Below are 17,649 nucleotides of genomic sequence, written 5' to 3' on the forward strand. Positions count from 1 at the left end.
AAAACTGTTGGCAGAGTTTCAATCTGTGATGAGGAGTGGAGAGTCAAGCTGTTTAAAAGAATAAAATAGTTTTATTACAAAGGGAGAACCAACATTGCATAGAAAGACAGAGAGGTGAGACCTCCTGTCTCTGTCTCCTGCTAATATCCTGTCTGTTTGGGAGGCAAGCAGGGAGTACGTGTGCCCAAAGTATAAGTGAAGGATGCACTTATGCCCGCCTGCAGAGACTTATGGAGCTAACAGGATTCCTGAACACTCTGCAGGACCCAGTGCCTCCCGGTGACTAGATAACTGGCAAACCTGGCTGTCAGCTGCCATCAATGAAATTGCTCCCAAATGCCCTCTCTGCCCCCATCTTAAGCTGGCCACCTGGTATTCCAGGGACCAATGCAGAAACAAACGGGAGCTGAGATGGTTGGAGTTGTGGAGTTTCTGAGGATAGTGGAGTTCCTCAGGATGCGATTCTCTCCTCGATATTATTTAATATCTTTATGCATCCTCTAGCCCAGTTGGTCTGGAGATATGGGCTTGGTGTCACCAGTACGCTGATGACACCCAGCTCTATCTGCTAATGAAAGACCAGCCAGGCATCCCTCTGAAATCTTTAGCTGAGTGTCTGGAGGCGATGACGGAATGATTCCAGCAAAGCTGCCTGAAGCTTAACTCTCTCTGAAGATGGGGGTCCTGAGGCTGGGAAGAAAGGGCCCAGAAGAGGAAGTCTTGATAGAGTGCAATTGACGACTGCACATACCGTCAGGAATTAGGGAGTGACCTTTGACACTTCCCTTATTACAGAGGCGCAGGTCACAAAGGTAGCATGCCGGGCGTTATTCCACCTCTGCCAGGCAACGCTACTAGCGCCCTGTCTGGACCCAGAACACCTAACTACAGTGATTCTTGTGATGGTCACCTCGAGGCTACATTTCTGTAATTTCCCCTGACCTTGATCTGGAAACTGCAACTGGTGCAGAATGCTGTTGATCGGGTTCTCATGAGGACCCCGCGGATGGTCGATGTTCTCCGTCAGTTACCATTCGGATTCTGTATTGAGTTCAAGGGGTTGGTTTTAACCTTTAAGGCCGTACACGCTCCTCCACCATCATTTAGAGTTAAGAATTTGATTTAGTGGGATAAGGTGGAGCAATCAGAACATAATTCAATTTTATATATTCATGATTTTATTGGTTTCATTTATACGTGTCTGGATTCTTTGACTGTTATTAGACACCCCAAGACTTCTCAAGAGAGGGGCAGCCTATAAATCCAATACTTACAATAGTTCCTCTTAATATTTTCAAAACAGCCATCTGGGCGGTCCTGTCCAGGTCAGCAGCCTGCGGCCCAGGTGCTCTCTGGGACAGGAAACTGAGGTCCGGACACCACTTCCGCAGCTCCAGCAGGCCAAACTGGACACGCCCAGCAAAGTTGGGTGCGTCCGGATTGGGCTGGCCCCTGCAGCGCCCGCCTCCACAAACCACACGACCAGCCTCACCGCCAGATGCTTCCTAGATAGCGAGGAGGGTGCTCCGCCAGCTCTCGCCCTTCCTCGAGGCTGCACCTGACAACCAGCTGGCTCCCTGGCCAAGACGCTGCCCAACCCATCAACCCATGCTGCACCTGTCCTCTAGCCTCCGAATGCTCGCCGCCACTTCACTCGCTTACCAATACTTGGCCTGCCAGCAAGCCCCTCGCCCCACCTCGACTCCACAGCCTTGCTAGCTGCCAAGCACGTTGCTGCCTCTGTTCGCCACCAGACTGCTGCTGGCCCCGCCTGCCAGCGGCCTGTGCGCCTCGCATGCAGCCCCGGCCACCAACATGCACACCGATGCACCTCCATGGCGAGGGTGCCAGCGCCGCCTCGACCCGCCCATCAGTGGCCAGCCTGCCCCAACCAGCATGAAGCCCCTCGCCCTACTCGCCTCACCACCTCCAACGCCACGCCTCCAGCCGCACCTGGCCAACAAGGCCGTCCCAACGAGGCTGTCCCAGTCGCCCCAATGCCTGCTGCGGCCCTGCTGCTGCCGCCCGCACATCCTCCCTGCCACCTCTGCTACTTCCGCCCCTCTAGCCGTGCCAGAGAAACTAGGCCACCCCATCTGCCGGACGGCCCAACTCCACCTCCGCAGCCCTGCTGTGCCACCTGTGCATCATCCCCACCACCTCCGTTCCGCCAGTGCCAATACACCCAGCACACCCAGCATACCCTTCAGGTATGCCCCCCCTGCTCACGTGGCTCGCTAGCGCCCATTGCGTTTTCAGCTAGTAAAAAAAATAAAATAAAGGAACAGGAAGTCTCCAACGGAGCCAGTCAGAAAACAGGAGGAGATTGAAAAATACCAGGAAGTTCCTGATCTAAATATGCTAAGTGCACATCTTTACAGAAGGTTTCCTGTAACCCGCCCTGAGCCTTCAGGGAGGGTGGTATCTAAATCTAAATCTGAATCTGAATCTGAATCTGAATCTGAATCTGAATCTGAATCTGAATCTGAATCTGAATCTGAATCTAAATTTCCTGTGCCCCCTGTAGGATATTATTCGTATATGCTACGTATTTTGAGTATTTCAGCAGAAATAGACTAAGACAGCAGTAAAAAAAAAATGCTTTCTTCCACCTTTATTTAGCCCCAGGTCTGCCATTGGCCAGTTTCAAAATACCTGAAGATTTGAGGCAGAATTTGAGAAGGGGAAGGATTTCAGTGCCATAGAATCCACCTTCCAAAGCATCCATTTCCTCCAGGGGAACTGATTTCTGTTGCCTGGAGCTCAGTTGTAATACTGGAAATTTCCAGCTGCTGTCTGGAGGCTGGCAACCCCATTTACCCAGAAGACAGCCCCCTTGTCCTAGCCGATCTGGCAACAAGAATGTGTCCAATGGCCTTTACTCACAAGCACAGCGTAGGATTCCAACGTGATCACTTGCCCAGCCGTTTAGTATGATATGAATAAGGTGTGGCATCCCCATAACAGTGGGATTGCTTCTGGGGCTGCATCAGGCTTCCGGTTTTTAATATCTGATTAATGAGCAATGAAACGTAACCAGGTTGTGGTTATCTGGAACTGAATGTTAGCCAGTTGATGGTGCAACCATTTTAACTGGAGTTCCATGTATTGTTCTTAAGTTATTACGTAAACCGCTCTGAGCCCCTGGGGAGGGTGGTATATAAATATATATTTGCTATTCTCTCATCCTTTCTGTCTTTGCTTTGCACTTCAGCCGGACAGTTTGTCTAGAATCTGTTTGCATTTTAAAGGGGGTTCCCTCCTCCAGCCCCAACCACGCTGTGTTCTGCACTCCCTCAGAGCGGGCTCTAATCATCGTCTTCCATTTCTTTCTGGTCTTCTATACCAGGGGTAGTCAACCTGTGGTCCTCCAGATGTCCATGGACTACAATTTCCATGAGCCCCTGCCAGCAAATGCTGGCAGGGGCTCATGTTAATTGTAGTCCATGGACATCAGTTTGCTCACCCCTGTACTAGCGCTTTGATAATTAGAGACTTGGTTGGGGGAGCTTGTTGCTATGGAGTCCCACTGAGTGGAGGATAAATAAGAAGAACTTGGTGTGTGGGGGGGTTATATTTCACATGTGACTACCCAAATGAGTCCCAAAGCAGCTTTCAAACAACTTTCCCTTCCTGTCCCCACAACAGACATCATGTGAGGCGGGTGGGGCTGAGAGAGCTCTGAGAGAACTGTGACTGGCCCAAGGTCACCCAGATAGCTGCATGTGAAGGAGAAGTGAGGAATGCAATCCAGTTCTACAGTCTGCAGGTGTTTCACCACTATAGCATGCTGGTATAAACCCCCTGTGCCCTCTCTGTGTGACCTTGATCTGGATGAGGATGCAGTCTCCTTTTGATAGATGGAGCATGTGAAGATCTCCATCCGTGTGTGGTGTGGTTGCCAACAGCCTGGAGGGGGAAAACAGTTTTGTTCCTGTAGCAGAGGCTTTATATCTGGCAAAGGGCATCTGAAACTTCATGGCACAGAGATGAATCCCATCATCTGCTCCATAATACATTAAGCCTCAGTTAACGGGAAAGGATGTTTTTTTGCCGAGTTGTTGGTGGTCCTAGTTGTCTAGTAGCGAGGAGCTGCTTTGCTCTGGGTGGGGCTTGACAGACAGGGCTTTTATGGTCCTTCTATTGGCTCAGGCTGCTGTGATGTCACAGAAAGCCCAGGAAGCCCTGACTGGTCGGGGGAAGGAGAATTAGAATTCCAAAGCTTAAAAAAAATTAAACCAGACTTCGGAAAGACTGTTCAGATGCCAAATAACAATCTTGGAGGTTAAGCAACTCCCAGTTTGGGTCAACCGGCTGTGAGTCCTGCGTCGGAACTAGCAAGCCGGACTGCTGGGTTAATCTCCCTTAGACGCAGGGCAGTTGGAAACGGGTCTCCGAGCCATTCGCTGTCGCCATACTGATTTAATCTTCTGGCCTTTGTGTGCCCGGGCTCTGCAGAGATCTCTGTGTTTGGGGCTGAAATAACATAAACAGATAAAACGTGTCTGTAGAGCTCTGTGCAGCCACGTGGGTTCGGTGTCTAGTCCCGGCGGTATTTTCCTAGACAGGCTGTACGGGGTAGAGCCCTGAAAGGGAAGGGTGCTGCTGCCTGTGGAGCGCAGATAAGCAACTGTTTGTCTTCCTCCTGATGCTGCTGGCTATGAGGCTGGCCTAGGTTGAGACAGGGAGGAAATGCAGGACAATAGGTGGGCCGAGGATACAGCGTCATGGAAGAGGCCTGGCTTGTGAACTCGTAGCAAGGGATTTGGAGGAATCTGCCGTATCCCTGCTCGACTTCCCCATCCTTTTGCTGGCTGAATTTGCCCTCTTCAATAGCAGAATCTTGCATTTATTATAGCCACAGGTCCATTTCCCTTTAAATAGTATCAGGATATTGTGCTTTGTCATACTGCACAATTGCGTTATCCTGTCACTGGAATATTGCAGCATTAAAACGGCCGCTAGAATATCATAGGAATCTGGTTGAGACCATTGACTACAAACATATTTTGCCCCCCTCCCCTAGTGCTGCAGCAATCTTCCCTGGATAGGAGTAATTATAGATTGGCAAGTGCTAGATAATGTTGGTGATGGAATTAGAAAGGAACTGTTTTCACTTGTTTCCCCCCTAATTAACAATTATGATTGTAAAGCCAGTTTGGTGTTGTGGTTAGGAGTGTGGACTTCTAATCTGGCATGCCGGTTCGATTCTGCACTCCCCCACATGCAACCAGCTGGGTGACCTTGGGCTCGCCACGGCACTGATAAAGCTGTTCTGACCGAGCAGTGATATCAGGGCTCTCTCAGCCTCACCCACCCCACAGGGTGTCTGTTGTGGGGAGAGGAATGTGAAGGCGACTGTAAGCCGCTTTGAGCCTCCTTCGGGTAGGGAAAAGCGGCATATAAGAACCAACTCTTCTTCTTCTTCTTCTTCTAAAATTGTTTTTATCTTGTAATTCATTTTATGTTGTCAACTGCCCCGAACTGGCTTGGTAGGATGGGCAGCATATAAATCCAATAATAAATAAGTATTTGGTGTAGTGGTTAGGAGTGCAGACTTCTAATCTGGCATGCCGGGTTCAATTCTGCACTCTGCCACATGCAGCCAGCTGGGTGACCCTGGGCTCACCACAGCACTGATAAAGCAGGAATGGGAGGAATGGGAAGGCGACTGTAAGCCGCTTTTAGCCTCCTTTGGGTAGAGGAAAGCAGCATATAAGAACCAACTCTTCTTCTTCAGTAATCTCAAGGCTCTCTCAGCCTCACCTCCCTCACAGGATGTCTGTTGTGGGGAGAGGAAAGGGAAGGCGACTGTAAGCCACTTTAAGACTCTTTAGGGTAGAGAAAAGCAGCATCTAAGAACCAACTCTTCTTCTTCTTCTTCTTCTTCTTCTTCTTCTTCTTCTTCTTCTTCTTCTTCAATAGTTGGAGAGCAGCTTGCTGGTATTGGGAATGGACACCCCCCCCCCTTTCTTTATATGTATTTGTATCTTTAAGTATTTGAAGGACTGTCATATAGAAGATGGAGCAGAGTTGTTTGAAAGAGGACCCATGGGTTGAAATTAATTCAAAAGAATGTTCAGCTAAACATTCAGAAGAAGTTTCTGACAGAGCGATTCCTCAGTGGAACAGGCTTCCTCAGAAGGTGGTGGGTTCTTCTTCCTTGGAAGTTTGTAAGCAGAGGCTACATAACCACCGCACAGAAATGTTGATTCTGTGAATTTTGGCAGATTGTAAGTGGATGGGCAGAAAGGATTGTGTCCATGCTTGGGTCTGTGGCCTTTTCTTGCATGGAGGTGAAATTTCTCCAGGCCAGATTCTGTAGGGGTTTTTTTGGGGGGGAGGGGGCATCATCTGGGCATGGAATTGGGGTCACTGTGGTGGGCAAGCAGTTGTGAATTTCTTGCATTCTACAGGGGGTTGGACTAGAAGATCCTGGAGGTCCCTTCCAACTCTATGGTTCTATGATTTATCTCACATTTCTCCTTTCTAGTCTTCTCTTTTGATTCATTGATATATGGCACTTTATTTATTTATTTATTTATTTATTTATTTATTATTTATTCTAATTTTTAATTTTATTATTAGGTTTATATACCACCTCTTTCAGGATTACCAACATGGGGTGGTTCACAACTACAATATAAAATTACAATTGGAAAACCAGTTAAAAACAGTTAAACTATTCCATAATTGCTCCAGCTGTGTCTTAATTTCTACCTCCCCTTCTCCCGCTTGGGGGGGTGGGCTACTTTTGTCAGGGCCCTATATGACGGTGTCAGGTTTCTGCTGATCATGGGCCCCACCTAAAAGTCTGACAGAAGAGCTCCATTTTGCAGGCCCTTCAAAACTGATGAGAAAGTTCTGGTAGGGCCCACAATTCTTCTGGGAGTTCATCGCACCTGACAGGGCCCAGGACTGAAAAGTCTCTGGCCCTGGTTGAGGCCAGGCATACTTCTGTAAAGCTGATGCTAAGTTATTGTCTGATTGTTTGATTTAAGACAGGTCCCTACGCAAAAGTGCAGAAGAAGAGTTGGTTATTATACCCCACTTTTCACTACTCAGAGAAGTCTCAAAGAAGCTTGTAATCACCTTCCCTTCCTCTCCCCATAACAGCTACCCTGTGAGGTAGGTGAGATAGAGACAGCTCTGAGAGGTGACTAGCAGCATAACACATCTGTGCAGAGGTGCTGAATCAGCATTATTTTGTTAGCAGTGCAAGAATGCAGTCTTTAAAAACTCAGCCAAACATATGCTACAATTATACAACTTGGGGACAGACAGGTGAAATTTTTACACCTTCTGTTCATGGACTACAATTCCCATGAGCCCGTGCCAGCATTTGCTGGCATTATATGTTATATGTAACTTTTGTTGATGTTAATTGGGGTTTTTATGGGGATTTTATTATGTTTTAACTATTTATGTTGTAAACCGCCCTGAGACCTATTTGGAGAAGGGCAGCCTAAAAATTAAATAATAATAATAATAATAATAATAATAATAATAATAATAATAATAATAATTATTATTATTATTATTATTATTATTATTATTGTAGTCCATGGACATCTGAAGGACCACAGGTTGACTACCCCTGCTTTGGAGTACAATACTTTGCCCTTTTAGCCACCTGTGGCATTTCAAGGGAAAGGGAAGGGCTGTACTGAACACCTTCCTGGTGTGAATGTTCATGTGTGCACATGGGAGCCATATAGGATGGCAACCTGCAGCCAGCCTCACACAAAACAATAGGATGTAGGTAAGAACAATGCAATCCCTCAGAGAGATGCTTCTGTGTTTCTTGTTTACCAGGAACCAGGGTTTGTCTTGTTTTTTCCCATCTGCACCCTGAAGATTGCCTTTGGGAAAGGAATCCCTTTTTCAAAATTGTTAATTTGAGTTGCTCCCTTTCTTTAATTTCTAGCAGTTAAAGCTCTAAGTTAAGGTATGGGGGCGGATACATCTTGCCTCTAACATACGTGCAAATAAATGCATACGCATGAAAAGAAGAGAATAAGAGCTGGGAGTTATTTGTACCCCGCTTCTTACTACCCGAAGGAGTCTCAAAGCGGCTTATGGTCGCCTTCTCTTCCTCCCCCCACAACACACACCCTGCGAGGGAGGTGAGGCAGAGAGAGCTCTGAGAGAACTGGGATTGGTCCAAAGTCACCCAGCTGGCTGCATGTGGAGAAGTGGGGGATCAAACCGGGCTCTCCAGGTTAGGGGCTGCCACTGTTAACTACAACCATTACACCAAGCTGGCTGACGTACTGTGTGCACAAGCTGTCATTTCACACCCTACCGAAATGTGTTTTCAGTCTTTGCTAGCACATCATAGGATGCTTATGTCTTCGGTCTTTAATCTGCAAGGCGAACACCCTCCTGACTTTTTCAATCAAGAGAAGAGACTACCTTGTGGAAGTGACAATGCAGAGGAGAGCAATAACTGCAGAGAGGTCTGCAGCCATGACCTTTTGTAGGGAGAACAGAGACATCGCAGGTGTGCCTGTTTTCCTCGTGACACTACGGAATGTTGTATGGGATCACCGCATTGGAATAAATCCAGGATTTTCACAGCTGTGGCCCCCAGGTGTCCATATGATATGAGGTCATAGCAAGGGGGAGGGCGTATTGGAGCACAGCTGTACTTCCTGAAAGATACCCTCCAAAAGGCAAATTGGCAGAGGACCTTCATCCTTGACCTTCTTTTGATATGTACCCAGCCAGGTGCAGAGATTTTGCTTCACTACAGAAAGACGTTTTCCTGACAACCATGAAGTCTGTCCATCTCAATATAGACCCAGGTTATTGATTACCTCCTCTGTGTAGTACAGATGTCCTGGCTGTAAGAAGGGTTTTTTGTGTGTGTGGATATTTCTGATGCGTGGATCTGTAATTGACTGTAACTGATCCAAAGAGCCATTTGGATCAAAACACATTAGGTCATTTTGTTATTTGGGCATATTTTGTGTTATGCATAGCATTCTTGTATATTTTCTGCTGAGATTTTAATGTACTGTCATTAATTGACCCTTAGAGCTATGCAATTAAATGTGCATTTAATAGATTTTTAAGATGATAATTTTTAGACTTCTCCAACGCTTTTATTCCTAGTCCTTCATCTTTAGTCAAAATAAGTCATTGAATTTGTAGGGAACACATACAGTTTGTTTTCCTGTGGGCCACCTGTGTGTTTTTTTTTTTTAAGAATCCTTTTTATATTTTTAAATATAGTTTGGCCAAATGAAGTTGCTTTGAAGGGATGGATTGGGCATGAAGACCAGCTGTTGGTCGTCCCTGCCACAGACAGGTCTGGGAATTGGAATTGGAAATGTGTGTTGTCCTACAACTTGAATGCTTGGCTTGTTTGGTGAGGGGAAATCTGTGGTGCAGCAAGAAGAGGATGGTAGAAAATGCAAAATACAACAAACATCCGTAGAAAGCTTGGTGTCATGGTTATGAGCAGCAGCCTCTAATTTTGAGAGCCGGGTTGGATTTTCCCCTTTTCCTCCATATGCAGGCAGCTGGGTGACCTTGGGCCAGTCACAGTTCTCTAAGAGCTCTCTCAGCCCTGCCTCCTTCAACAGGTGTCTGTTGTGGGGAGAGGAAGGGAAGGTGATTGTGAGCCCTTTGAGAGATTCCTTTGAGTAGTAAAAAGTAGGGTACAAACCCCCAGCTCTTCTTCATAACTAAAGACCACATGCTTAGAGATGATTGGCCAACATGGTGTAGTCTCTCAGAGCAGTGGACTCTAATCTGGAGAACCGGGTATGATTCCCCACTCCTCCTGCAGTTGAAGCCAGCTAGGTGTCCTTTGGCCAGTCACAGATCTCACCTCAGAACTCTCTCAGCCCCACCCTTCCTCACACGATGTCTGCTGTGAGGAGAGGAAGGGAAGGTGACTATAAGCCACTTGGAGGCTCCTTTGGGGAGAAAAAAGTGGGGTACAAATCTGATGAGATCCGTCTACCATGATTCCACATCCCAATTTCACTGCTGTTCCAGTGAAGCCTGTTCTCCCCCCCCCCCTTATGGTATAGAACAGAGTTTGAGTCCAGTGGCACCTTGCTGCAGTGGTGCTGTAGTTAAGAGCAGCGGCTTCTAATCTGGCGAGTCAGGTTTGATTCCCTGCTCCTCCTCAGGCATCCAGCTGGGTGACCTTGAGCCAGTCATAGTTCTCTCAGAGCTGTTCTCACAGGGCAGTCCTATCAGGGCTCTGTCAGGCCCACCCACTTCACACAGTGTCTGTTGTGGGGAGAGGAAGGGAAGACGATTGTGAGCCGCTTTGAGACACCTTCAGGTAGTAAATAGTGAGGTATAAAAACCTCTTCCTCCTCCTCCTCCTCCTCCTCCTCCTCCTCTTCTTCACCAGCAAAGTTTAATTCCGAATATAAGCTTTCATGTGCATGCGCACGCACACAAAATCTCATATTCAGAATTAAACTTTGTTGGTCTCAAAGGTGCCACTGGACTCAATCTTCATTCTGTTGCTTCAAACCCAGCTGAATCCCTCTCTCTTCGGTGTTTTAGTCATACCATTTTGTTTTGCTGAAAAGGTTGGAAACTAAGATGTTGAAAACTCCTTGAATCTTGGTGCGCTTCCTGTCCTTGTCATCCAATTGCCCTCTTGTAAACAGTCACCTTTCCAGTAAGTCACTTTTCCAGGTTTACCCTTTAATGGGACAATGTATTTCCTGAAAGCCCTTTATTCAGTTCAGTTTAAAAAAGAAATCCCCCAAATCCCCCAGTCTGTGGATGACTTCAGTAAGAGCGTAGGGTTTTCCCATTTCCTCCTCTCGCCCCGTGGCAGACTTTTCCTCTTCTTCCGCCCCAGGGCAGAGGAGACCAAGGGGCAGGCTCCCTGGAGAAAGGTAACTTCCTCATTTGTGGAATTCTTTATCAAAGGCATCATGTGTTTCGGGCAGGGTTGATTGTACCAGGAAATCTCCATTCGGGCACAACTTCATTTGGCTCGTGACAATCGAGAGGAAGTTTTCTCTTAAAAAAAAAAAAGCAATCAGAGCATAAAGATTTTGCCAGCTGCGGAGTGTTGAAGGATGGAAAACTCCCGGGTTGAATTTCTTCCTGCTGCTGTTGCGTGGAATCGTTTATATCAACATTGTTAACGTGCTCCCCACTTTCGTGGGCCTCTTGGGGACCATGCCTGAGATTTTTAGCACTTTTGTAATAGCTGCTTTCTTTGCAAATATGCCGACAGAGAATATCGGAAGCAAATGTGCATTCTCCACGAGGCAGCAAAGACATCAACACTGCTTCAAATTCCTAGATAGTAGATTTTGCAGCATTCTCCTCCCCCCTTTAAGTATCTGCTAAGCTACAAACTCCTCTACACGCTATCTTTAATGAAATCTACAGACATGTGTCTTACCTCTTTGACCAGTTGAAGGGTAATATTGCCATCTTTAAACCGTTCCTGCGGAGCGGATTAAATAAAAGGGTAAGGGCTGTTGGGGAGGAGTTAGAGCGGGCCCTGTCCGGGATAAAAACCCGAGTGTCCATCCAGGGCCAAGCAGCCAATGGGGAGGCGCGCAAAGCACGCCTCCCCATTGGCTGCTTCACCCGGCCGGCAACTCAGTGCAGTCTCACAGACCGCGGTGAGTCCTCCAACCGGCGTGCTCCTCCTCCTGCTTCTTCCAGCCGGGAAAAGCCACAGCCATCGTCCGGGTGAATTGGGACCCACTCCGCCTTCTCCTGGCCGTCTCTGACACGGTGTCTCCTGGGAGTCTCCGACGCGGTGAGGCCGCTCCTGCGGCCGGGAGAAGCCCCGGCCATGCTCCGGGGTGGGTTGGGGCCCTCTCTGCCTTTTCCCGAGAGCACATCCCCCTTCCTGCCTTGGTTTCAAAGGGCTGGGGGGGGGCACCATCTACACAACAGCCTTGCGGGGTAGATTGAGATAGAGTGTGCGTATGTCTGGAGCAGCGGAAAAGAGCAAAATCAGTATGGTGGGACAAGAGGCAGAACTGAACTCAGAAATCCCAGGAAAAAAATTTTATATACAATCATGAATGATGGATCTTCACACCATTGGTCAATTTCGGTTTAATTTCTGTGAAAGAACCCTTGCATAATTGTATGGTTGGGGGTCACCACAATATGAGGAACTGCATTAAAGGGTCGCAGTACTAGGAAGGTTGAGAACCACTGATATATTCCAAACCTATGAGAAAAATGGAGGACTGTGGGTGGGCAAGAAGGACACGTGGACATGTGGCAACATGGTGGGTGACGTTTCCCCAAATTTAAACAAAATTGAATCTGTGAGTTCCTCACTAGAAAACCTCTTGTTGTGATCCATAGAAGATCTAAAATTGGGACCACCAAGGATCTGGAAACCACAATGAAAGGGAGCATGCAACTCAATTTGGCTCCAAAATGTGAGGATTTTGGTGAGAAAATCATGGGCTACACACATTCAACTGTGCAAACATGCTGCTACACAGCACTGTAGAAATAGTCGCAGGAAAATCCAGCTGCCTAAGTACATTGAAAGTGCATTATGGAATGGTTGATGAGATGTTGGGCTCTTTCTCCTGGGGGGGATCTGCTGGTTGCTGATCTTCTGCTTCTTTCATTCCCAGGCCCAGTGAACATTCAAGATTGCACCCTTCAGCCGCTCGGGCAGGAACAGGGAGTCAAAGTGCTGTACTCAACCAGCAGGGTCCCAAGTGGCTGCGTGAGCCAGGGTCCTCTGGAAACTGATTGGGAAGTCCACATCCTCTATCTGCAATACAAAGACAGGAGTGGGGTGAGTGGTTGATTGTGGGCAGGTTCTTGTGCCTTCTTTGCTCCTGTTATTGTCTGCCCCTGGGAGAGGGCTGGAGCCTTTCTGCCTGCTTCCGGGGGAAGGAATTCAAGAAGAGCGATGGGCTAGGAGCGGGGAACAATGTACTCCCAAAGAACTCCATTCCCCTACCTTCTCTCACCATCCCAGTGGTGGCGGAAAGTGGCAGATCCGTCTGTCCCCCTTAGAATAATAGAATCATAGAATCATAGAGTTGGAAGGGGCCATACAGGCCATCTAGTCCAACCCCCTGCTCAACGCCTTCTGGTGCCCTCTTCTACAAGCAGGGGAAGATTTGTGCTTTGTTGGACAACCCCCCAGTGATCCCCCTCCAGTCTTTCAAATTGCCCTTTTTTCCTATCTGGTACATATTTTAACCCCATTTGTAATGATTTTAATGATATGTGTTGGGAGGAATGATTTTAACGGTGTGAAAATGTGGCTTTATTGTTATTAGAATGAGAATTTATATGCCTATCATCGTATTAAAAGCAAAAAAAAACATATAATTTAAAATTACTAAACTCCTAAAGCTAGTGTTAAGTGCCTTCAGAGTTTTTGCCATAAAGCAGAGATATAGAAGGAGATCTCACTCAGTCGGGGAGGCCCAGGACATGTTCTGTTCTTCCCGGCATACCCCCCTCAACCATATGCCTGTCTTGCAGGCCCTGCAGAAGTATGTTAGCTCTGATGTTCTGTGAGCTCAAGCCACCAGGCAAGGGCCAGGGCTTATAAGGTTAGCTTGAAATGGTTAGCTGCCTTTGTAGATCTTGGCTGATTCTGCACTTACTTTATTTTTCTATTGTCAAGAAGAAAGATGTAGAGAAACTGGAGCATGTCCAGAGGAGGCCTACGAAGATGGTGGGGGTTAGGAGAACAAGTCGTATGAGGAAAGGTTGAGGGAGCCTGGTCTGTTTAGCCTGGATCTCCTGGGTCATCTAGTCCAACCCCCTGCACTATGCAGGACACTAACAACCCTATCGCTCATCCACTGTAACCTGCTACCCCCTTGAACCTTCACAGAATCAGCCTCTCTGCCAGATGGCTACCCAGTCTCTGTTTAAAAATGTCCAAATATGGAGAACCCACCATCTCCCGAGGAAGCCTGTTTCACTGAGAAACCCCTCTGACTGTCAGGAGCTTCTTCCGGATATTTAGACGGAATTTCTTTTGAATTAATTTCATCTCATTAATTCTGGTCATCCCTCTGGGGCAAGAGAGAACAACTCTGCTCCATCCTCTGTATCAGTGGTCCCCAACCTTTTTATCACCGGTCAATGCTTGACAATTTTACTGAGGCCTGGGTGGAGGGAGTAGTCTTTTGCTGAGGGACGTCACCACCACAGCCTGAGCCCCTGCTCCGCTTGCTTTCCCACTGGTGCACCTGACATCCCGCCGCTCGCTGGGGGGCGCTGCCAGCAACAGCTGCACAGTGCCATGCTAGGGGTAGCCCCAGCCATGGCGGCCGCTGGAGAGCCCCAAAGGTGAGTCGGCGGCAGAGTGGCAGGGCAGCCCCCGAGGCAGCAGCCGGGGGGGAGGAGACGCGGCCCGGTACCAACTGATCCACAGAGCAGGACCGGGCACCGGACTGGGGGTTGGGGACCACTGCTCTATATGGCAGCCTTTTAAATACATGAAGATGGTTATCAGATCCCCTCTCAGTCGTCTCCTCTCCAGGCTAAACAGACCAAGCAGATGATAACCATCTTCAAATACTTGAAGGGCTGTCATATATAGAAGATGGAGCGATGTTGTTTTCTGTTGCCATAGAGGGCTGGACCAGAAACAATGGGATTCCTCGGGAGGTGACAAGTTGGAAGTTTTTAAACAGAGGCTAGAGAGTCAAAGGACAGAAATGCTGATTTCATTAATTTAGGCAGATTGCGAGTGGGCGGGTGGGCAGGAAGGGATGTGCCAGTGTTTGTCTCTTGTGGCCCTTCCTTGCATACCCAGGGATTTGCTAATTGTCACTGTGGGATAATAGGTGAATTTCCTCCAGGTCAGTCTGGATTCTGGAGATTTTTGGTGGATGGATTCCTTGGGCATGAAATTGGGGTTACCTTGGGTGGGCTGTGAGTGTCCTGCATAGTGCATGGGGGTGGACTAGATGACCCTGGATGTACCTTCCAGCTCCAAGATTCTATGATTCTATGAACTCTTTAGACTTCCCTCACACTCAGAAGAAGTTTAAACAACCCATCTTGCTTACCGTATCAGAGTGAGGAGAACAATTCTAAAAACAATGTTCACTCCCAAAAAGGCCTGAGAAAGGTTCATGCCCATCAGAATAGCCCTGCTGGATCACACCAGTGGTCCATCTAGTCTAGCATCTGGTCTCACGCAGTGGCCAACCAGTTCTCCTGGAGTTCCAGCAAAAGGCCACAGAGCCCAAGTCCTAAGCATCCATTTTTCCAGGGGGAACTGATCTCTGTTGCCTGGAGATAAACTGTAAATCCAGGGGATCCCCGGCTTCCCTGGCATCCCTATCTGGCACTGGTCAGTCAGGGAAATGAATTTGCCAAATAAGTGAATTAAAAGGAAATGTAAGTGTCTTTGCTAAGTGCCTCTTGTGGCGCAGAGTGGTAAGGCAGCAGACATGCACTCTGCCCATGAGGCTGGGAGTTCAATCCCAGCAGCCAGCTCAAGGTTGACTCAGCCTTCCATCCTTCCGAGGTCGGTAAAATGAGTACCCAGCTTGCTGGGGGGTAAACGGTAATGACTGGGGAAGGCACTGGCAAACCACCCCGTATTGAGTCTGCCATGAAAACACTAGAGGGCGTCACCCCAAGGGTCAGACATGACCCGGTGCTTGCACAGGGGATACCTTTACCTAACTTTAAGTGTCTTTGCTATTCCCTCATCCTTTCTGACTTTGCTTTGCACTTCAGCTGGACAGTTTGTCTAGAATCTGTTTGCATTTTAAAGGGGGTTCCCTCCTCCAGCCCCAACCATGCTCTGTTCTGCACTCCCTCAGAGCGGGCTCTAATCATCGTCTTCCATTTCTTTCTGGTCTTCTATACCAGGGGTAGTCAACCTGTGGTCCTCCAGATGTCCATGGACTACAATTCCCAGGAGCCCCTGCCAGCAAATGCTGGCAGGGGCTCATGGGAATTGTAGTCCATGGACATCTGGAGGACCGCAGGTTGACTACCCCTGTTCTTTACTACCTCCAGTGTTGTGCCAGCCATTAAAGTGAGATTTATAAAGCTTTCAGAGAGCAGAGATCTTGTAAATCCCTCTCTGCAGACGCTGGCTTCTTTAGAAGGGGACCCGTCAGGCGGCTTGAGGAGGAAGGAAGGGGAAGAGTTTGGGATGTGTGACTGAGTTCCTGAAACACACGACAGCCTACTGTGGAAAAAAATACACTTGTGCCGTGCATTTACTATGCTAATTTTGGCAGTGCTACTGTTAAATCAGGGAGGAAAGGATTTGGAAAATATACAAAGTTCCATTTGCCACCAAAACTTCGTACTTAGAGCAGGCTTGCTCAACCTGGGTTTCGCGAAACCCTGAGGTTTCTTGATGGCTCTGGAAGGGTTTCCCAAATGGATGGGAATTAATTAAATTTTAATCTATTTTTTAAATGTGTTAGAACATTTATTTAGTGATGTAACTTCCCCAAATGGCCAATGATGGGCCCAGAGGAGGTGGGAAAGGGAAGATTCCCAGGACGGAGTGTCCACAGCTCTGCTTTCCAACCATATTTTACATAATCTGGGGGGTTTTCAAAGCCTGAAAAATGTTTTGGGGGATCTCGGCAGTAAAGAAGTTGAGAAAGGCTGTGTTTGACTCAAAAATTCTTCCCCACATTTTATACGGTATCCCACTGTGGATCTCAGCTTTTAACAAAAACTTGGAAAGGTTACAGTCTGGCTTTTTCCGGACGATTTTGGGAACTCCAAATTGTGTCCCTTACTCCTCCTTATGTCTCGAAATTGGCCATAATCTTCTCGAAACTAAGGCCTGGATTTCTACCTTCAAACATTGGCTAAAACTGCATTTTAGGGTTCAATCAGATAGTCTATTGGCCTGTTTATTGAGAGACTCTTTTAAATTTAAATGGTTCTCTACCATCCTGACTACACTCCAACAAATTGGCATTGAGTATGATTACATCTTATCTCTGAATGAAACTTCCATTATGCGCCAAATTAAACAAAGGCTCCTTGATCAGGAATTACAAAAAGTCCATCCTACTGTTCCGGCAACTTGTTCTCCCCGTGTTCTTGGTCTCCAAGTGAAGCATGGAATAAGGCCGGCTTATTTCTATAACTTGGCAAATCCCCTTTATCGCAGAGCGGTTTTGCTTGCTCGGCTCAACGCTTTTCCATCCAAAGTATTACAAGGGAGATTTGCCAAGATTCCTTTCGAAAACAGACTATGTCCCTGTGAATTAAACACTCCCGACACCATGCAACGTATCTTACTGGATTGTCCCTTGTTTATTGTCCAGTGAAGGCATATTATACCTTTTGTATCGAAATGGAGAAACCATTCAAAAGACCTGATCTGCCCATCTTTATTGATAAGGATGCCAATGTCACTTTTATTATGACTGAATTTTTGTCTTCAGTTTTTAAAACTGATCGATGTATCCTGACTATCTCTCTTTATTTTGCTAATCTGCTTTATGCCAATAAAGGTATTGTGTGTGTGTGTGTGACTTAAGGCAGGCTTTGCATAACTCATATAGGCAGCATTCTTGGGGGCGAGGAGGAAAATTGATCTGCCTCATCCCAGGCCAAGAATGTTTGGATAGCCATAGAGGCTTGCCAACAAAAGAATTTGGAGTGAAATTCTGCAGTTCCATAATAAGAAGTGGGGACATACAGGAGACTTGCAGG

At 47.4% G+C, this 17,649-nt stretch overlaps 1 protein-coding gene across 2 annotated transcripts in view; it reads left to right on the top strand.

The window, feature by feature from the left end:
- Positions 1-17,649, top strand: part of ENG (endoglin) — a 77,633-nt gene that overhangs the window by 8,281 nt on the left and 51,703 nt on the right. For both annotated transcript variants that reach the window (XM_077305181.1, XM_077305180.1), the window contains exon 2: positions 12,603-12,769. In XM_077305181.1, the coding sequence (XP_077161296.1) occupies positions 12,603-12,769 (167 nt within the window). The remainder of the gene's footprint in view (positions 1-12,602; positions 12,770-17,649) is intronic.

Source organism: Paroedura picta, chromosome 12 (assembly GCF_049243985.1).
Source record: "Paroedura picta isolate Pp20150507F chromosome 12, Ppicta_v3.0, whole genome shotgun sequence".
NCBI classification, from domain to species: domain Eukaryota; kingdom Metazoa; phylum Chordata; class Lepidosauria; order Squamata; family Gekkonidae; genus Paroedura; species Paroedura picta.